The 22,629-nt window shown below is 44.6% G+C and overlaps 1 protein-coding gene across 2 annotated transcripts in view; it reads left to right on the top strand.

The window, feature by feature from the left end:
* g2e3 (G2/M-phase specific E3 ubiquitin protein ligase) overlaps window positions 1–22,629 on the top strand; it is a 137,274-nt gene that overhangs the window by 10,475 nt on the left and 104,170 nt on the right. The window contains exons 2-3 of one of the 2 annotated variants that reach the window (XM_070879020.1): window positions 4,193–4,257; window positions 10,420–10,514. In XM_070879020.1, coding sequence (XP_070735121.1) covers window positions 4,193–4,257; window positions 10,420–10,514 — 160 coding nt within the window. Of the gene's footprint in view, window positions 1–4,192; window positions 4,258–10,419; window positions 10,515–22,629 lie in introns of those variants that run through there. The other variant, XM_070879021.1, reaches the window with a different exon arrangement.

Genomic DNA, 22,629 nt, shown 5'->3' on the forward strand with positions numbered 1-22,629 from the left:
CAAAGTGCTGCAGTACAGCGGGACCTGGGGGTACTTGTGCACGCAGTATTCCAGGTGTGGCCTCACCAATACCCTGTACAGCTGTAATAAGACTTCCCTGCTTTTGTACTCCATCCCCTTTGCAATAAAGGCCAAGATTCCATTGGCCTTCCTGATCACTTGCTGTACCTACATACTATGCTTTTGTGTTTCGTCTTGTTACAGCTGTACAGGGTATTGGTGAGGCCACACCTGGAATACTGCGTGCAGTTTTGGTTTCCATATTTATGAAAGAATATACTTGCTGTAGAAAAGGTTCACTAGGTTGATCCTGGGGATGAGTGGGTTGACATGAGGAAAGGTTGAGTAGGTTGTGCCTCTACTCATTGGAATTCAGAAGAATGAGAGGTGATCTTATAGAAACGTATAAGATTATGAGGGGGCTGGACAAGGTGGATGCAGAAAGGATGTTTCCACTGGTGGGGGAGACTAGAACTAGAGGGCATGATGGGGGATAAGGGGCCGTCCATTTAGAAAGAGATGAGGAGAAATTTCTTCTGAGGGTTGTGGATCTGTGGAATTTTCTGCCTCAGAGAGCTGTGGAAGTTGGGACATTAAATAAATTTAAGGCAGAAATAGACAGTTTCTTAAACAATAAGGGGTTATGGGGAGCAGGCAGGGAAATGGAACTGAGTCCATGATCAGATCAGCCATGATCTTATTGAATGGCAGAGCAGGCTCGAGGGGCCGTATAGCCTACTCCTGCTCCTATTTCTTATGTTATGTTCATTATAAAAACGCTGACTTGCCCTAAAGGATGTTTAATGGTCCATTTCTTCCCAGATGATTTTAAGAATGGGGGCAATAGTTGGCCAGTAGAATAATCTGCGCTTCAAGGTAAGGTAATCTCAAACTGGTTTAGTGAAATTAAGAGGATTTATAAAATATCAGAGGAATTGGCTGGTCTGAGTAAACGATCTCTTTTTGGTGATCATTTTGGTTGATTAGACCGGATATTGTCCCCGTCCCTTTTAAAACTGCCATCATCATCCCCCTCCTTAAATCTATATTTCACAATTGTAAAGTTTATGTGTAGATTAAGTTATTTAATTTGTGAGGCGAGCCCATACTCCAGAAGATAAGGGAGTAAAAGCAACCAACAAAAAGCTGAATTGATGGCCAGTGCAAAGAGCGTTGGGGACATCAGACACCGTCTAGGATCATTGAACAGCCTAAAAGCGGGAGACGCATCCCATTGGAGACCACTGATGATTAAGGGTGAAAGTAGATTAGATTATCTACTTTTCTCAAATACCTAATTGTCTCCAGTATCACACTCAAGAATGGTCATTCGATCTGTCAACCATCTTGTTCAGAGAACCAAGCAAGTAAATCTTCCAAAGGATGGTGTATATAACAATATAACATAGGAGGCAAATTTGTGCCATTCCTTCCCCCCCACCCAGCACACACTGGATAAGGGAAACATCAGTAATCGATCTAGAATTAGCAATGAGAAGCTTTTTTTAAAAAGAGAATGGCGTCCATTCTGAGGCTAGGATTAATCTTTTATAGCATTCAGCTGGAAGGCTATCAAGTCACGGGCCATATCAATCTGAAAGGAGCTGGTAATCTGGAGCAACTGCACCATGGTCACCCAGCGCAACATGATACTCCTCCAGTAGGTAACGACAAATGGCCTTGAGAGCAATCCTGGATTGTGACCTTAATTGCAAAATAAAACGGGTGAAGTTCATATTTAATTTCAAGCTAAATAACCAGTTGGCCATTGCTTGTTCACTACAGAAATGATGGTGGTTTATGTAGATTCTGGAAAGCATAGCCAGTTTAACGCACAATTCATAGTACTGACCATCTGTAAATGAAAATTTTATACAAGATCAAAAGGAAAGATAATTCCCTTTGTGTCTTCTGCAAGGCTAGCAGGATTTCTGGTGTTTGACCTGCTTTGTGAGCAGATTTGAGTTGAGAAACCCATTTCTTCCAGCTTCTGGAAGTTGAAGCTCCCCGTTTCTATTTGGAGGAAAATTCAATAATTTTGGCACATAATTGCCACAATAAAACAGATAAAATCCCTGAGTTGTGCTCTAGAAAAAACGGAGTCCCAAATCTGATGGAGAAACTGGGTAGTCAAAGGGTGTCAAAATTGGGACACCTGCTTAACTTCCTCAGAAGGCCAGTTCAGTTAAGTACTAAAGCATGGTTTGACAGTCCACTTTCAGTCTTGCACAATTGGCCAATAAAATTCAACTAGGATGTGGCAAAAATCTAAACATTGTTGACTTCGGTTTGTATCTGTGTATATATATTTTTTGTTTTTAATAAACTGTGGTAACTCCAGTTAAATGGATGCAATTCCTTTTCCATGCTTAAAAGGGAGGATGAGAGGTGACCATTCTATGAAAATAGAGAAAGATTCAGTTGATCAAGAGTTAACACAAAGGCTTTTTTTGATGTAGAGTTGGATTTTGGGCAGGCTGCTTGAAATGAAAATAACAATTGCTGACCCCCTGCAAATCTGGATAAACCCATAGTTTGCTCCTCAGGACTGCATATTGGATATTTAGCTGTTGCCTTTTAAAAGTCCTGTATAGCTCAGCACTTCTGTCAGGCAAAAACAGTATTGTTGCTTTAATCATGTTAGATTCACAGTCCCATTTTCAAAAAGTTTGCCTTTATATGGGGAGAAAGAGAGTTGTGTCTCGAAGAAACAAAACTCTGCGCAAGTAAGTATTTTAAAAAGGTACGGAAGGCTTTTTTGCTGAGAAAAAATGGTTGTAGCTGACTGACACAATACATAAAGTTAATTTAAGTATTACAACAATATTGCTAAGTTTCCTGCTTCTGATTTGCATTCAGTAAGTAAATAAACATAATTCTTAGCCTATTGACTCTGGGTCTGGTGTGCGATATTTCCATGTTCAAATTGCTCACTGTAGAAGGATTTCTACTTGAATTGCAGTGCAAAATTGGCACCCCATCCAACACCTTAAACATCCACTCCTTCCACCACGTGCTTACCGTGGCTGCAGTGTGTACCATCTATAAAATGCACTGCAGCAACTCGCTAAGGCATCGGCAGCACCTCCCAAACTCGCAAACTCTACCAACTAGAAGGGCGAGGGCAGCAAGCACATGGGAACACCTCCCGTTCCCCTCCAAGTCACACATCATCCTGATTTGGAAGCATATTGCTGTTCCTTCATCGTCGCTGGATCAAAATCCTGGAACTCCTTCCCTAATAGCACTGTGAGAGTACCTTCACCACACGGACTGTAGTGATTCAAGAAGGTGGCTCACCACCACCTTCTCAAGGGCAATTGGGATGGGCAATAAATGCTGGCCTTGCCAGCGACGCCAACATCCAGTGAAACATAGAAATTTACAGAGCAGAAGTAATCCATTCGGTCCATCGTCTCCGCGCTGGCCGACAAAGAGCCACATGGCCCTTGGTCAGCAGCCCTGAACCAATGAACAATGGCGGAAAGGTAAAGAGCACCCAGTCCGCTCCATGCAACTGTGACACCCCTTACACCGAAACATTGTACACTCCAGCCCAACCGGAGCCATGTGATCTCCTGGGAGAGGTAAAAACCCAGCCAATTGGGGGGGGGGGGGGGGGGGGGTTCTCCTCGTTCTCGGTGGGGGGGGGGGGGGGGGGCCTCTCCCGCTCATTCGCCCTCTCTGGGCCTGGGCTTGCTCTCTTTCCCCCGCGCCCTCGCTCACTCTGGCTCGCTCACTCCCAAATCCAGAATTGGGCATAGTTGGGAGTAATTTTGCAAAACAAGGGAGAAGGTTCTGCTTCATCCCACCCTATCACCTGAGTACGAAGAAGGGGATCATCGTTATGATGGGCATGTCTGTTTATCAATCCCCAAGCATAAATTAAGTAGCTGGTGATGAATAAGCCTGGTATGTGGTATTGAACTGGGGCATTTATATAGCGCCTTTAACGCATTAAGGCATCCCAAGATGCTTCACAGGAGTGTTACCAAACAAAACTTGGTACCGAGTCACATGAGATATTGGGACAGGTGACCAAAAGCTTGGTCAAAGAGGTAAGTTTTAATTTGTCACCTGTGGCAGCTTAAAAGGAGTTCTTGTGTGTTTAACCTCAAGAGAATTTTGTATTCATGAGTTGGACAATTTGTTCTTTGCTTATATTTAAATGTTTTTATGTACTGTTATCTAGGAAGTGGTCCAAGTTAGACTTTGCCACAAAGGCAGAACAGGAGCTGCAGCGAAGACAAAATCCTCGTGAGTAACTGCTGATATTTTATCTGCTGTCTTCGTTTCGAATGTATTTATCTGAAAAATGGTGGTGGTGGAGGAGATTGAACAGCACAGTCGGGCAGTATTTCATCTCATCTACACATTATATGGATAAGTTCTAGCTGATGATTAACAAAAATGCAACATCTTGGTTGCTTGTATGGATTATGTACATCATCATTTTTATGTTTCATTTCTTACAAAACTTTTGTTTCTTTTTAACCCAAATACATACCCTGATGTGAGTCCATTTACTATTGGCCACTTTTGAATTATTGCTTTCTTGTACTGCACTCGTGTTACTAAGTCATTGGAAGAACAGCGGCCTAATGCCACCTAAATGTGGGAGCCACACTCTGCCCCCATCTGTTTACCTTGCTGTTTAGCAATGGATTGCAACATGTACAAATGAACCAGCTACTACTTGTGAACTCAATATTTAACCATCACCATGCCATTATTCATATAACTTGAGTGCAGGTTGAGTTTAACAGTCATTCAACCTGCACTGAATACATACTTGTTTACAGCCATGTCTATAATATCGCCATGTTTATAGTATAACTAGCTCACAAAGGCATTGTATGTTATGGTGGGGAAATGTATGTAGTGGTTGCAAGAATGGCCTTTGCTGCCTTTATGTATGCAACTGGAAACCACCAGCTCAGGTTGTGATCTGGTCTTGGCAATTTTAATGGTAATAGATTTGCAACAACAATAATGTGCATTTGTACAGCCCTATCAATGTATAGAAACATCCCAAGATGGATTGGCGGGGCCTGGTGCTTAATAAGATATGGGTAGCAGAGTTTTGAATGAAATAGTTTATGGAGGGTGTAAGATGGGAGGCCAGTCATGAGAGCATTGAGATAGTTGAGTATGGAAGTGCCTAAGGCATGGATGAGAGCTTCAGCAGCAAATGGGTTAAGCTGGGCGGTGCAGACTAGCGACATTACGGAGGTGGAACAGAGGTGGGCTTTGTGATGGAGTAAATGTGGGATCGGAAGGTCATCTCGGTGTCACATTGGACACCAGGGTTGTGAACAGTAGGATTCAATCTGTGACAGTGGATTAGGAAGGGGTTGTGGCGGAGGCCAAAGATATTGGCTTTAATTTTCCCAGTGCTTAATTAGAGGAAATTGAGGCTGTCTGACGAGCAATCTGACAATTGGAGGTAGTGGAGGGTTCGGGAGATGGGGTGGGGAGGTAGAGCTGGGTGTCATCAACGTACATGGGGAAAGCATGTTTTCGGATGATGTTGCCAAGGGACAGCATATTAATGAGGAAGAACAGGAACTTGAGGATAGATCCTTTGGACGGGGGTGGACTTCAGAAGTAACGGTGTGGAAACAGGTAGTGTAGCCATTGCTTGAAATGCTGTGGCTACAATTGAATAGGTAAGAGTGGAATTAAGTGAGGGCAATCCCACTGAGTTGCACAGTGGCGGAGAGGTGTTTGAGGAAGATGGTGTGGTCGACCATTTCAAATGCTGCAGAGAAGTCGAGAAGGACGAGAAAGGATAGTGCACCGTGGTCACAGTCCGAGAGGATGTAATTTGTGACTTTGATTAGGTCTATTTCAGTTATTTATCAGATATTTTATCACCAGTTTTTTCCCTTTCCTCTTCAGAAAATATCTACTTTTTGGTTATGGTTCAACGGAAAATTTGTATTTTTGCTGGCCTGAACTAGCCTCTAGGAAGTACGTGAGCATTGCTCAAATGCTAATTCCCTGTCAGGACCCTCATGGACAACTCCAACAGCGACAGACCGGAACGCTGGAACGCTGCACCGCCATAGTTGCCCAGGAACTTAGACGTTTGATATCGACATTGCTGCCCTAAGCGAGACCTGGCGAGCAGGGGAAGGCCAGCTCAAGGAACCAGGTGGAGGTTACACCTCCTTCTGGAAAGGGAAACCAGAGGTAGAACGCCGCCTCCACGGAGTCGGCTTCGCCATCAAAAATGAGCTGGTTGACCGCCTCAAAGACTCCCTCTGCGGGAATGAATGCCTCATGACTCTTCGACTCACTCGATCCCGGAACCAATGCGCCACATTCATCAGTGCGTACGCCCCAACACTCGATGCAACAGATGAGACCAAAGAGGGTTTTTATTCCAACCTCAATCGCTGTCCCGCATCCCCGCGGACGACAAACTGATCCTCCTTGGTAACTTCAACGCAAGGGTCGTGAATGGCACAGAGCAGGTAGGGAAAGCCAACTCCAGCGGTACCCTACTCCTGAGAAAATGTCTAGAACATGAACTTGTCATCACTAACACCTTGTTCCACCAGAGGGACAAATACAAGACATCGTGGCAACACCCTTGCTCCAAACACTGGCACCTGCTCGACTATGTCATCATCCGAGCCAGGGTTTGCAAGGATGTGCGCATCACCCGCGCCATGACAGGAGCTGATGACTGTTGGACGGACCGCCGCCTATACCGATCCATCATTAACAACATAGCCCCAAAGCGGAGGGGGCAGCAGAAACAGTGCCGCAAAAATGTCAATGCCGAGGCACTCAAAGACCCAGCTAAGAGAGCCCTATACAGTCAGCGCCTCACAGCTAACCTGGCGTGCCTTGACGACCGAGATGCGGAATGCCCACAGCGCTTGGTCTGCCCTCCAGGCCTCCATAACCAGTGCCTGCAAAGAGACGCTCGGTCACTCAACCAGGAAACACCAGGATTGGTTTGATGAGAATGATCAGGAGAGATCCAAGAGCTAATACATCGCAAGCGCAGGGCATTTCTGACCCTTAAACAGCAACCCAACTGGGGGCAGCAAAGCAGCATTACAGACGGCTCAAGGCTGAGGTCCAACAAAAAACCCGGGACCTAAAGAACAGGTGGTGGATTGAGAAAGCACAGGAGATACAGCAGCTGGCCGACAGCCATGTCGTGCAAGGATTCTTCATCGCAGTCAAGGCCAACTACGGTCCACACACCCAAGGCCCCACTACACTGCTGGCCAAGAACAAAGAAACACTCATCAAGGACTCCGAGGCAGTCAGAGCCCGCTGGAAAGAGCACTTCCAAGATCTCCTCAATCAAGACTCTGCCTTTGACTCAAGTGTTCTCTACTCCATCCCGCATGCTACCCGCCACCACCTCAGTAAAACCCCAACACTGCAAAAGGTAGAAAAAGCCATAAGGCAGCTCAAGAACAACAAGGCTACGGGAGCGGATGGAATTCCTGCTGAGGCACTGAAGTGTGGCGGAGAGGCACTGTTGGCGGGAATACATGACCTCATCTCTCTCATTTGGAGGGAGGAGAGCATGCTGGGTATCTGAGATGCAGTGATCGTGACCATCTTTAAAAAAGGGGACAAGTCCGATTCCTGCAACTACAGAGGAATCTCCCTGTTATCAGCCACTGGGAAAGTCATCGCTAGAGTCCTCTTCAACTGCCTTCTCCCTGTGGCTGATGAGCTCCTCAAGGAGTCACAGTGCGGATTTTGTCCCCTACGGGGCACAACGGACATGATTTATGCAGTGCGACAGCTGCAGGGAGCAGCACCAGCCCTTTTACATGGCCGCCTTTGACCTTGCAAAGGCCTTTGACAATGTCAACCGCGCGGGTCTATGGAGCGTCCTCCTCCGTTTCAGCTGCCCCCAAAAATGTTTGTCACCATCCTCCGCCTGCTCCACAACGACATGCAGGCTGTGATCCTTGCCAACGGATCCATTGCAGACCCAATCCACATCCGGACCGGGATCAAACAGGGCTGCGTCATCGCCCCAACCCTCTTCTCAATCTTCCTCGCTGCCATGCTCCACCTCAGTCAACAAGCTCCCTGCTGGAGTGGAACTAAACTACAGAACCAGTGGGAACCTATTCAACCTTTGCCATCTCCAGGGCAGGTCCAAGACCACCCCAACCTCTGTCATCCAGCTGCAGTACGCGAGCGACACCGACTGCGCACATAGAGGCTGAACTCCAGGACATAGTCAACATATTTACTGAGGTGTATAAAAGCATGGGCCTTGCGCTAAACATCCGTAAGACAAAGGTTCTCCACCAGCCTGTCCTCGCTACACAGCACTCTTCCCCCCCCCCCCCCCCCCCCACGGCACGGCCCTGGACAACGTGGACCATTTCCCATACCTTGGGAGCCTCTTATCAACAAGAGCAGACATTGACGACGAGATTCAACACCACCACCAGTGCAGCCTTTGGCTGCCTAAGCAAAAGTGTTTGAAGACTAGGCCCTCAAAACTGCCACCAAGCTCATGGTCTACAGGGCTGTAGTAATACCCGCCCTGTATGGCTCAGACATGGACCATGTACAGTAGACACCAAGCCGCTGGAGAAATACCACCAATGATGCCTCCGCAAGATCCTACAAATCCCCTGGGAGGTCAGACGCACCAACATTAGTGTCCTCTACCAGGCCAACATCCCCAGCATTGAAGCACTGACTTCACTTGATCAGCTCCGCTGGGCAGGCCACATTGTTCGCAGGCCAGACACGAGACTCCCAAAGCAAGTGCTCTACTCGGAACTCCTTCACGGCAAACGAGCCAAAGGTGGGCAGAGGAAACATTACAGGGACACCCTCAAAGTCTCCCTGAAAAAGTGCAACAATTCCCACTGACACCTGGAAGTCCCTGGCCAAAGACCGTCCTAAGTGGAGGAAGTGCATCCGGGAGGGCGCTGAGCACCTCGAGTCTCATCGCCGAGAGCATACAGAAATCAAGCGAAGGCAGTGGAAAGAGCGTGCGGCAAACCAGTCCCACCCACCCTTTCCCTCAACAACTATCTGTCCCACCTGTGATGGGTACTGTGGTTCTCGTATTGGACTGTTCAGTCACCTAAGGACTCATTTTTAGAGTGGAAGCAAGATTCCTCGATTCCGAGGGACTGCCTATGATGATGATAAATACTTTCCCGCAGGGTCATTCACCCTTCAGTACATCACCCAATTAATCATTATTCATGTGTAGGTCTTGAACATGAATGTTCGAAAATTATTGGAATATACTGGATATTACAGGCCAGTCCAATCTAACTCAAAAAAACAAAATACTGCAGATGGTGGAATAAAAACAAAAACAGAAAATGCTGGAAACAATCAGCAAGTCAGGCGCAGCACGTCAATGTCGGCATACATTTTCTGGTGAGGTGAACTGCCTTAATCGTTGACCTCTCCCTTCTCTCCACAAATGCTGTGCCTGGCTTGCTGAGTGTTTCTAGCATTTTCTGTTTTTGTTCCAGTCTAGACCATGACTGATTGCTTCCAGTAGCAGTGATCAGGAGCAAGATACATGCTGATTTTCCCTGAACCCAGAGGCACCAAGGTCAACAATAGTGCCCCTTTCACTTCAGTTGACTCAGCAAAGAAAAGGGATTGAACATGGAATCTTCCCAGTCTGTGTGGTTCATGCTACTTGCTGGATAATCTCTAACCATCAGGGGAGCTCTGGTGATGTTCACTCCATCCATATATTAACATGCTTTTTTTTAAAGATTTGTTTACAGATTTCTAATTTTGACTTTGTCTATGAAAAGTTGAGAAAATTTAGAGTACATTTGTGTCTACTCTGAACTAGTACACAAGCACACATAACCTTTTTACTTTGTTGCTCTTCCCGTAGGGACATTCTCATTTTAGAGTTGAAAGCATGTGTCCTACTATCTTTACAAGTATAACTGTAGAATGGAATGGGCAGTCTTGGATCTGCTTAGGCACATTCTTAGTGGCAAGTAACACGTTGCACAGTTGCTTCTAGGCTCATGAAGTGCATCAGGCCCAGCATATTTACCACTATAGATTGAGAGAGAGGTACTTGTAATACAAATAGAAAGTAAACTTTCCCATACTGCTTGTCCATAGAGTTCCCCTCATCAAAAGTGAAGCTGCCCTAAATTAGTGATTCGAGACTGGCCTTGGCAGAAAGATTACTATTAACTTTTTCTGTTTGACTTAGTCGGGCAGAAAAACAAAGCCAGAAAGAAGAAAAATTTTCTAAATTGATATTTCTATTATTGCACCTGATCCCTAGTTGCCACTTTCCTTCCGATTTTGAAACCTTTCCAGGAAGCAGGCACCCAAGGCTTTGCCGTAATTGTTCAGATTCCAAAAGTGGTTGTTCACATTTTAGTTCAAGACGATGGTTGTGAATTTTGTTTGTTCTTGTAGCCTGTGCATTTTGTCGACGGAATGATGACTGCCCTGAAAAATATGGCGAGAAGAAAACCTACGATAGTGGGATAACTCTTCATTACTATTGTTTAGTAAGTTGGAATCATTTTTATCTCGCTATATTTGCTTGCTTTTTGTTTGTATGAGTGAATGACTAAAATTAATTGGTTAACAATGGCTCAGTTGCTACAGGTGCTTTATACCAAAAGATCCCAGGTTTGTTTGCCAGCCCCTGGTGAGTTAGCTGATCTGAACCACTGACAATTGATATGCTACAATTAGCCTCAGCAGCCCCCTTGCCAGGGATATCAATTGGGTGTTTTCCACCTAATCATTATATAGTGACCTGTGTACCTCGCTGGAAAAGTGTTAGGTGAGACGAGGTCAGGATCAGGCTGACTGTTACGTCCTCTATACTTAAATAACCTGCAGCGCTCACAGTTTAGGCTCATTTAGGAAAAAAGGGCACTTGGGCAAATTACTGGAGGACAACTGGCATCTATGGAATTCTACCCCAGCATAAATTGGCTACTTTGGGAGAGGAGGGAATATTTCTTTTAAATTTGTTGAAAGTTGTAGACTAACCCATAAGTACATTGAAAAATGTGCATTTTTAGTTTGGTTCTTCCACATGTAACTATTAGGATCTATAGTATATTAAAAACCTTATGTCTGTGCACTTTTTGTCAGCATTATGTATTGCAAATTCCTATGTCCTTATGTAAAACCTGTGCTGTATATACATTTTGGGTTTTATAAATACAGTAGGGACAGGGGGCCCGAACTTAGTGGCCTTACTGCCCGCTGCCGCAGTTTTTTGGGTGGTCTCCCCTCGGTGCCATTTTCGTGGAGGTCTCCTGCCAGTGGGAGGGGAGTACAGCTGGCGTGCAAGTCGCGTAAGTGACCTCACACCCATCGAGCTGCCATTTTGATGCGGGCGGGAGTCGGTGGCAGCAAGGAGAAAGGCCGCTGCGTGAAGGCAGGTCTAACCCCAACGGTAAGTATGAAGACCTGCAAAAGGAGGTTAGTAAACTTCTAGGAGGATGGAGTCCCCTGAAGGTTTTCGTGTTTTTTTTTGTTTCTCTTTCCACCCCCCCCGCCTTCTCCCTGGGCCCGACTCAACCCTCGGTGGCACTTTGGTGAGGATCGCATTTGCCGCCGAGATTGGGAGCTCCTGCCCACTGCTGCCCAGATTTAGGCCGTAAGTCGGTTTTTGTCGCCAGGCAGATCTTTTGGAGGAATCTCCCTGCCGAAGTACCGCTCGATCTCTCAGCTGTCCTTTGGGCGGGCCTTGGCGTTCACCAAGTTCGGGCCCATAGAGTACAAGAGGAATATTATATGCTTAAATTATTTGTATTGCTTTTTGTGCCTGTGAATCTCTTCATTAAAGTTTTTGTTTGAAGGCTTCAGTCTCTTTGGAACAACTTGGGACTTGAGTTGAAAAGTCATAGGCTTCAATTTTCCTATAGCTATTATTTGCATTTGAACAGGCTTAACTAGATCTCCCGGAAACTATATGTGCCTCCAGTGTCACTGAGTGCATGCACTGTGGAAACATTTCTAGAATACATCGGTATAAATCTGAAGGAAATCTCTTAACACTGAGACAGTAAGCAGAATTTTTCAAAATGATTGGGAAAAAAATGTTTTAAGCTAACCTTTGACGGCGAGGGTGTATCTATCTATATGTGAGGAAGATTGAATTATTTATGAGATAATTGTATAACAATAACACTTTGCAGTTATATAGCGCCTTTAACGTAGTGAAACATCCCCAGGTGCTGCACATGAGTACTAAGATAAAAAATTTGACACTGAGCCGCATAAGTAGAAATTAGCACAGGTGACCAAAAGTTTTGACAGAGGTTTGTTTTAAGGAACATCTTGAAGGAGGAAAGAGAGGTGGAGAGGTTTAGGCAGGGAGTTCCAGAGCTTGGGGCCAAGGCAACAGAAGGCATAGCCACCATAGGTTGAGCGATTTATAATCAGGGATGCTCAAGAGGGCAGGATTAGAGGAGCGCAGACATCTCGGGAGGGTTGTGGGGCTGGAGGAGATTAGAGATGGGGAGGGGCGAGGCCATGGAGGGATTTGAAAATAAGGTTGAGTACTTTGAAATTGAGGCGTTGCTTAACCAGGAGCCAATGTAGGTCAGCGAGTACAGGGGTGATGAGTGAGCAGGACCTGGTGCGAGTTAGGACATTGGCAGCCCAGTTTTGGATCGCCTCTAACCCTAGAATACAAACACAAATAAAATCATTAAATTGTAGAATTCTTTAAACGGTCACCATAAAATTGGTTAATCCAGTGTTAGAAATGCTTGAAAGAAGTTCTCCTTTAAATATGAATACACCATAACGATCCACACAAGCCAGTAAGAAGGCACTGGAGAATTATGACTCAAGGAGACAAATTCTATCTTGAGAGAGTAAACAATGCAAGTTGCTGTTTTCACCTTGCCAGGTGGAGCTAGTGTCCATTTGAGTATGTTCTCAAATAAATAACCACAATATATGAATAATAAAGGCATGATCAGAGGAGAGAGGGGTATCATTTTTTACCCACTAAGAAATTCAAAAACGATGCTGAGTTAAGTATTGAAATCAACTTTTCCTCTTTCAGGGAACTACTCTTTGTGCCAGAATTCAGGGTGGGGAAGTGGGTCCGATCAGGAGAGACCTACACTTGCCTTGTAGGGGCTGGAGGAGCAAATGTATTTTAAACTTGTATTAAAGGGTCTCTTTGTTCCTCTGACCCAGATTGTTGCATTCAGAGCGGGCACTGCCTTTCTGACTCATACCCACAAAATCAGGTTGGTAAAAATCCCGACTGAATGGGAACAAAATGGTTATTTCACCTACTTCATTATAACGGAGTTCAAATTTTCCCCTATATTTTGCAAAACAATTTAAAAAAAAAAAAAAAATTATTTAATTGACTCTAGACAAAAAAAAGTTGACACACTTTTCTCAATTATTTCACTCTAGTTTCCCCACTTCCATTCTTCAGCAGCTTAACGTGAACTGCATAACTCCAAACTGAAAATAAGCAAGGCCACAGGAGATCTGTTATCAATAATTTTACATCTGTGCATGATTCTTTTCTACAAAATCTTAATTAATTTTGTCACTTTTTTCCATTATAAATGTCTATGTCCACATTTATAATGGAAACTGCCTATGTAAATCTGTCATTCTGTAATTACACCCTTGCGCGGTAATGCTATAGTGCCTCAGTTTTGCATCTCTCGGATCTTCAGTCTGCACAGCAGAGAAATTCCAATGCTATTTGTTTTCTTCCCCAATTGCTACATGTATTACTATTTAACTAAATAATATGAAGTTAAAATATTATACAAAATATGGATGCATTATTTGATTTCAAATTGGGGACAGAATTACAGCTGTATGCCTTGGTCCAGTTATTCTCTGCTTTCTAATCCTGCTTCACCTAAAGACATGACTTGTGTGCAATTCCACTAGTATTATAATAAAAATGGTACATAGAATCATAGGGGGAGAAATTTGGGGCATTTGTGCCTCCCGTTAGCGTTTCTGGGCGCAAACGACTTTTCGCTCCGGTGCGGCACCGCTAATGACATCCTCGAAATTCCGCTGGAGTTTAGTGGCGGCAGTAACCGTAGCACCCCGCTCCGCTGTGCCGGCAGCATCATCTCTGCGTTTTTGTCCCAGAGAAATAATTCGGTAGTGTCCCCTGAAGCTGCGGTAGGAGATGCCAGCGACAGCTTCAGGGGTGACATTTAAAGGGGAGATGGTGATTTCAAAATTTTTTAAATAGCTGACGTCTTCACGTTGGATCACGGGGTTCTTGCAGCCCGGCACTCCTCTTGTTGGCCCGGCTGATGCCATAGCAACTTTCTCCCTGATGGTCCAGGTAGGGAGCGGTTTCTCCTCCGCAGTCAGCAGCTTGGCCCTACCCTTTAATGAAGGGGATATATTGCGCTCCACTTGCTCTCTGGGACGGTAACTCGAATATAGGTCACGAGGAGAGACTTCCATACCTGCCGCAGGCACCCCCCCACTACCCGGCTCTGTTACTGTAGATGCTACGGAATTCCCACCCCTCCCCCACATAAGGCCTGTCGAGCCCGTGCCGGCTCTCTGCAAGAGCACTTCAGCTCGTCCCACCCTTTCCCCATAGCCCTGAAAACATTTTTCCTTCAGGTACTTATCCAATTCTCTTTTGAAAGCAGTGATCGAGTCTGCCTCCACCACCCTTTCAGGCAGTGCCTTCCAGATTCTAATCAGTCGCTGCGTTTAAAAAAAAAAAAAAAAAAAGTTTTTCCTCATGTCACCTTTGAACCTTCTGCCTTAAACCTTAAATCTGGGTTCTCGACCCTTCCGCCAAAGGGAGCACTTTCTCTCTAATTGCTCTGTCTAAATCCCTTTGATTTTGAACACTCTCAAATCTCCTCTCGACCTTCTCTGAATAACCCCAGCTTCTCTAGTCTATGCACGTAACTGAAGTCCTTCATCCCTGGAATGATTCTCGGAAATCTTTTCTGCACCCTCTCTAAGTACATGTGTACACATTCTGGTCAATCACGTTAAACTTAAACTTGCAGCTAAAATTTATATTGTATATCTCTCAAAATAAAGCCAAACATGTACAACAAATTCTCCCACCCACAGAAAATACTTCAATACAATTAGTGTGGAAGGACAGTGTGACAGTCAGCACATTCATGTTAGATGTATGGTCCTACATTGGTGGTGTTTAAGCACAGATAGTAACCAATTTAAAATAAATGGTTTTCTAACATCCTTCAAGTAACTCCAATCCAAAATCTAGGCTGCTACTTTTATAATTAGAATCATAGAATGATACAGCACAGAAGTAGGCCTTTCAACTTATCTGTGCCAACTCTTTGAAAGAGTTATCCAATTAGTCCTACTCCTGCTCTTTCCTCAAGCCCTGTAAAATTTCCCCCTTCAAGTATTTAACCAATTCTCTTTTGAAAGTTATTGGCTCATAAATTGCAGTTGGAGGCTTCCCGCGGGCGGATGCCTCTGACGTCAAATGTCTACGAACTTATCTGGTGGTCCGGGAGGTTTGTAAACTTGCACTCCTGGGCCTCTACGTGAAGGCCTGCATAGATGCCCACTTATCCCATGGGCGTAAGTGCTTTGTATGCGTGCCTGGGATCACGTGGGCCGGCCCAACCAATCAGAATACGGGAATCCCCAGTCATACTTAGTGACTTCCGTTTGTACGGAATCACCATAGGTATGAATGGGAATATCCCCAAAAACACTTCAGACATTTTTTAACATCACATTTAAAATTATTCAAAATTTAATTTAATTCATTATTTAAAACAAAATTTAATTTTTTGACAAATTTACATATGCTAAAGATCTGAAAATAAACTTGCCTTATTTAACATGATTTTAAATGTTTAAATTAATGAAAAAAATCTTTTCCTTTTAAAAGTTTTGCGCTGATACTGCTTTTATCAGTCTAAAGAATTTAAAGGACATTCGCTCGGCAAGAGTTAGCCCAACTCTCCGCCTGCGGAGACACTTTCAATTCGATGCGTGCGATCTGTCAGGAAAGTTCTTGACAGATCGTAAGTTCTGGATTTGAGCGTATGTGCTTCGCATGCCTAAACCCAGAACTTGCGGGGACCTGCCCGTGGGGAGTGTGATTTCAGGCCCACTATTGAATCTGCTTCCACCAGCTGCCAGTGTGTTCCATCATAACTCTTAGTTTAAAAATAATCCTTCATGTTGCCTCTGATTGTGTTGCAAATTACCTTAAATTTGTGTCCTCTGGTTACTGACCCATCTACCACTGAAAACAGTTTCTTCTTGTACTCTATCAAAACCATTCATGATTTTGAACAGCTCTATCAAATCTCCCCTTAACCACCTCTGCTCTAAGGAAAACATAAGTAATAGGAGCAGACGTAGGCCATTTGGCCTTTGAGCCTGCTCCGGCAATCATGGCTGATCTTCCAGCTCAACTCCACTTGCCTGCACTATCCCCATAATCCCTTGATTCCTTTAATATCCACAAATCTATCTCTTTGTCTTAAATATACATAATGACTGAGCCTCCACAGCCCTCTGGGGTAGAGAATTCCAAAGATTCACCACCCTTTGAGTGAAGAAATTTCTCCTTATCTCAGTCCTAATTGGCCGACCCCTTATTCTGAGACTGTGACCCCTGGTTCGAGACTCCTCAGCCAGAGGAAACATCCTCCCAGCATCTACCCTGTCAAGCCCTGTAGAATTGTGTGTGTTTCTGTGAGATCATATCTTATTCTTCTAAACTCTAGAGAATATAGGCCTAGTCTACTCAATCTCACCTCATAGGACAATCCCCCCATCCTAGGAATCAGTCTGGTGAACCTTTGTTGTACTCCCTCCATGGCAAGTATGTCCTTCCTTGGGTAAGGAGACCAAAACTACAAAATACTCCAGGTGTGGCCTCACCAGGGCCCTATATAATTGCAATAAGATATCAATACTCTTGTACTCAAATCCTCTTGTAATAAAGGAGAATATACCATTTGCTTTCTTAATTGCTTGCTGCACCTGCATGTTAACTTTCAGTGATTTGTGTATAAGGACACCCAAATTCTTCTAAACGGCAACATTTCACAATCTCAGTTTCCCTAGCCTTGCCACGTAATTGAGGATCTTCCTTACTGTTCAGTGAGTCGGAGGTTATGCTGTTAATTCCAATAGGAATGTTGGGACCTGTAGCAAACCATGTATGATCATTTACAATAACTGAATAAATCACATTTTGTTTTTATTATGTGATTTTATGTTTTTGAGGATCAAATTCTGGAATTCTTTTCATTTTTCTGTTAAAACTATATCAGTGGCTTTGATTATGCTTGTATGTTACTTTAGCTATGGAGATAATTTATATTTCTTAGGAAATCCCAGGATACATAGGAAGATGATGGGAAATATTAGAAGATTGGAGCTGCAAATGGTGTTTAGCAGCAGTCAGTGGAGGTACTGGACATTGGTAGGATTGGGAAAGATTTAAGGGTGTGCCAGTAGCATAGATTCATTTCTGGTTTGGTTGCACTGAAGGTAGAATGTGGGATTTGGTTTACTGGGTGCTCCCTGGGGTCTGGGATACTATGGATGTAGGGCTGGATGCTAGGCCTGGGAGAATAAGGGGAGGCACCTAGGTTCGTGTGGGGGTTGACTGGAGAGGAGGGTGCTGGTTTATGAAGAAATGTTCTTGTTTGTTTGAGATATCAACTGATTTTGTTAGCCTGGAAGGGGCGGGGGGGGGGGAGGGGGTTGGAAATGCTGGCCTCTGGAAGGGGTGTAACTTTGCAAGTCGGTCCTTGAATGTGGGCATACTGGCCGTGGATTCCAGGGTCTGAGGGGTGGTGGGGTGTTCCTGAAATCCAGTAGGGGGGTGGGGGGCGCATATTGGGGGTAGTGGAATGGAAGGGTTAGGATTGGTGAGCACTGGGAGGACTATCCCATGAGGTAGTGGTGGAAAGGCAGATTTGGATTGTGGAAGCATTAGAGAGTTGACCTGTGGGTCCAGCAAATTGGCCAGAGGCATTGAAGGTGGGGCCAGGTCTATAAATGTTGTGAATGCAGTAGTATATTAGCATGATTTGGGGGGGGGGGGGAAGGGGGGGCTAATGCATATTAGTATTGAGGCAGCGAGGATATGGTACTGTGTTCTGAGCTGCCTTGGGCCTGTCTGGCCCCTCGGATGGTGATCACTCTTCTTGTTTCAACCTGCCCTCAACCAGTCTATGTTTAGGTCATTAAGATGATCTTAACTGAGTTCATAAACATAAGAATTAGGGATAGGCCATACGGCCCCTCGTGTCTGCTCCCCCATTCAATAATATCATGGCTGATCATCGTCCTCAACTTCACTTTCCCGCTTGATCCCCATATCCCTCGATTTCCCCTAGAGTCCAAAAATCCATCCATCTCTGCTTTGAATATACTCAACGACTGAGCATCCACTGCCCTTTGGGATAGAAAATTCTATAGATTCACAACCCTCTGAGTAAAGCAATTCCTCCTCATCTCAGTCTTAAACGTCCAACCCCTTACCCTGATACTATGCCCCCTAGTTCTAGACTCTCCAGCCAGGGGAAACAACCTCTCCGCATCTATCCTGTCAATCCCAGAATCTTTTACGTTTCAGTGTGCAATGTCTGTCTTCTCATTTACTTTGTAGTGTCAAGTGTACTGTTGGAATGCAGGCCTCTCTTGTCCACCTAGTGGTAGCATCCAGTATTGTTCTAATCAATACTATGGGCCGAAAATTACGGCCTCGCCAGGTTCGTAAAAAGTGCGCACGGACCTGGCGACGCCACGCAAAAGCCGGTTTTCGGGCCGGGTGGGGAAAGAGTTGCAATCTTGTGCTGAGGTATTTTAATATATGCACACACAGTACTTTCCTGTAATCTACTGTACCCTATCATTTCCCATGAAGATTTCAATGCTTCAGTAACCTTGTCAACTCAGCTTACTGACCACGTTGAGTTACTTGTATATCGAGCCCAGCTAAAGCGAACTTGAAACATCGAGCTTTCGTTCTACACAGGGCACGTCTGTATTGGTTGAGACAGACATTCACCAAGTTGATTGTCAAATGAAAAGTTTCCATAGATTTCTACAGTTTGTTTGGATTTTTATAACTGACCAATTCAAAAATCATTGGCTGTCACATCTGTAATTGAATAAACTACAGTCTGTTTGTTCAAAAGTAGCTTCGTTCCTCTCTAGTACAGTTCAAAAACTAGTTTGAATCAATCATACAACCCAAGTACCAAATTTGGCTGGTTTATTTTTTTCTTTTACTGCAGATGCCTTTTAACTTGTGCATCATGGTTGGATTTAGAGGGATACCTACCAAACCAAAATTAGACAGACAAATGTTAGTATTTTTGTCAGTGTTATCAATTTGATTCACCATATATGCATGTGAATAACTGTTCTCATTGTGATTATGTCCATGTGACTGGTGTGCAGTTTGACTAACAGCTTTTTGGAACTTAGAAGGGAAAGTCACTCCAAGACCACTCTTCAGGTGCCAGCACAAAATGCCTTATGCCGAATGGTCCAAGTTGAAATGTCACTTTTAGATTTGGGGGTTTTACTTGGCAGTTGGAACTTGACAGTTCTCTCTTGACCCTAAGGATCATGCTCATCAGTGAGCTCTCTGAACTGAAGTGTGACCTTGCATTCACAATATTTGATATTTGTCATGACAGAACAGAATACCACCACAGTAGCTGGAGTATAGAACTAGCGAGCTGCAGCAGGGTTCTGGCTACCGAACTGTCCATCAAAATGGACTTCAAAAGTTGTTCATTACCTCAAATTTTTGTGACTTTCAATATCTTCGCTAACGTTTCTACATGAAGTCTGAACTGAGTGGAAGAGAGAGACATAGTGGCCGCAAAATTGGGCTGAGTAGCGCCCGTTGTTTGGGTGCTACAGGTGCCTTTCGGGGACCAGAATGGTGTCTGCTGCGTGCATACCTTTGCCATGAATTACGCTGGACTTCATATTGGTGAAGACGTTAGCACGCGCACATCTGACATCTGCCAGAAGTATGCAAAGCAGGCAGATGAGAACGTCACTCAGCGTGCAATGCTGAATTGATGCCAGGGCTGCCATTTTGAAGCTCCACGATCCAGCTGACTCCCTCTCTTAACCTCACACAGCTGAACACTCATTAAGCAGCATGCAGGATCTCCCACCAGCCTTATTTAAAGGGATCATCGACTACTTGCACGGTAGTTGCTGGCTAAATTTCTTCTGCCTGGTGCAATTCTACAAGTGTTTGGTGCTTTCCATAGTTGGTTCAAGTTGCAGAATTCTACAGAGTTGTGTGGCAGATGCTGAAGGACATTTTGCTGACTTAAGGCTTCTGCTCCCAGATATGGGTGGCCTGGTAGGGCTTCCTCTTGGCATTGAGCATGATTGGGAGAAAGAGCAGAGGCCCTGCACAGCAGGGCAAGCTGCTAGAAGAATGAGGAGGGGGAGAACGGCTCTCGACAGGAGGCCATATCTGCAGAGGATCTTTGGGGAGCAGATTTGTTGAGGAACAGATTGCAGGACTGTTGTGACGCTCTGGGAACCCCTCTGCACAGTGCTATCCAGAGCCATGATGGCAGCAGTCTAAGCTTCCACTGAAGCACTTGGTGGATATTTCTTGTGCTGCAATGGAAGCTGAGACATTGGCCTTGAATTCGCAACCCCTACGGACAAGTACAAGGTGCGTACGCGCCCATAGGGGCCAAGCAAGTACTGGATTTAGGCAGATCGCAGTCATCCAGCAGTAAAGGGCCTCCGTGGGCGGAGAGTGAGGCAAACAGGTTTCCACATATGCCCAGGAAAATGTCATTAAACAGCAAATGTAGTGTTTGAAGAAATCCCTTAGAATAGGTTTGTCAAGTTGAATTTACATGCTGTTCTTGATCCAACAACCTGGCACTTGCAGTGGACTACTTTCAGCAAAAGTTATTTGGACACGGGATAGAAATTGGTCTTGCCTGTATTTTGGGTGTAAAACAGGTGCTATATATACCAATTTCTGAGTGTGAGGTCCTGCACCTAATCTGCGCCAGTGACATGATTGTTGCCATATTGGTCCTCACTGTTTTTGGGTATCCCAGGTGGCAGTCTCAAATCAGTGTTGATTAAATTTAAATATGTAAAGAAAGGTTCTGTAACTATTTAGGACACTTCTGGAAAATGTGTCACAAACTAGGTGGCGCATGCCCTGTTCAAGTTTCACTACTTATCCCAGTTCTTTGGCAGACTAAAGGAGCTGCTGGGGAAATGCCAAGGAAACCTTTCCTTCTGTGGAGCATGGGGAAGCAGTACTGTGGGCTGCAGCCAGCCCATACTTGGCTCTGCTGCCTTGTATTGGAGCTTGTGATGCTCCCTGAGCGCAGTGAGAATCCTCGGTCTCCATGGCCTTGTTCTCCATTCGCCCATCGGTGGAAACAATCTTTCACTGTTTACCTCGAGCAAAGTCCCCAGATTTCACCGCCCCCCCTTAACTAGCTGCTCCTCTCTCGGCACCTCTCACTCACCACGTCATTGCTGCTGCTACTCCCGACTCTGTAGAAAATGTTCGGCCACATGCCCGATCCATCTAATTTTCGAGTTCCACTTGATTGGCCTTGCTAAGTCACATCTCTATCTGATTGACATTTTAAGACTACAGTTTCACATCTTGGAATGGTAATGTAGGGGTTAATCTTCTGCTTTGGCACTCCCAGCATGGAACCGTGTCCACCTGAAGCACATATTGAGAATTTGTGTCCATTCTACTGCGTGGCATTTTGCCCCAAAAGCAATAAAACTGAAAATTTGCTCTCTAATGTAGTGGCAATCATGATGATGTATCCCTATTTTCACGTTTCTCTGTGGAATGGAACTATAGTATTGATAATGAAACCAAGATTAGTGCTTGACATGAAGTTGTAGCAAGTGCTGAATTAGGATACATAATCATAGAATGATACAGGACAAAAGGAGGTCATTCGGCCTGTCGTGCTCCTGCCGGCTCTTTGCAAGAGCTGTCCAATTCATCCCACTCCCTGCTCTTTCTCCATAGCTGTTTTCCTTTCTCCAATTGTTTTTCTTAAATTATTTATCCAATGCCCTTTGGAATGTTACTATTGAATCTGCTTCCACCACCCTTTCAGGCAGTGCATTGCAGATCACCACAACTTGCTGTGTTTATAAAAAAAAAATTACTCTTGTTGCTGCTGGTTCTTTTGCCAATTGCCTTAAATCTGTGTCCTCTGGTTACTGACCCTTCTGCCACTGGAAACAGTTTCTCCTTACTTTCTCCATCAACCATTCATGATTTTGAACACCTCTCTCAAATCTCCTCTTACCCTTCTCTGTTCTAAGGAAAACAATGCCAGCTTTTCCAGTCTCCACATTCTAGTAAATTTCTTCTGCACCAATTCCAAGGCCTTGACCTCCTTCCTAAAGTGCTGTGCCTAGAATTTTATTCCGTTTGGCCATAATTCTATTCTGGTTTTGTCAACATGCCTAAGGCATGAACAATTGTTTTTTTTCAGTGCACAAGGTATAAGATAACCCTCAAACCATAACTGGAGACCTCTCATGAAGCTCCTGGTAGTTTTTCCATCCAAGTGGGCCGAACTTTTCTAGAAGTTAACTGTAGGGGATCTTGAAACTCTGCTGCTAGGAAGT

The sequence above is a fragment of the Pristiophorus japonicus genome, chromosome 4 (assembly GCF_044704955.1).
Source record: "Pristiophorus japonicus isolate sPriJap1 chromosome 4, sPriJap1.hap1, whole genome shotgun sequence".
NCBI lineage: Eukaryota > Metazoa > Chordata > Chondrichthyes > Pristiophoridae > Pristiophorus > Pristiophorus japonicus.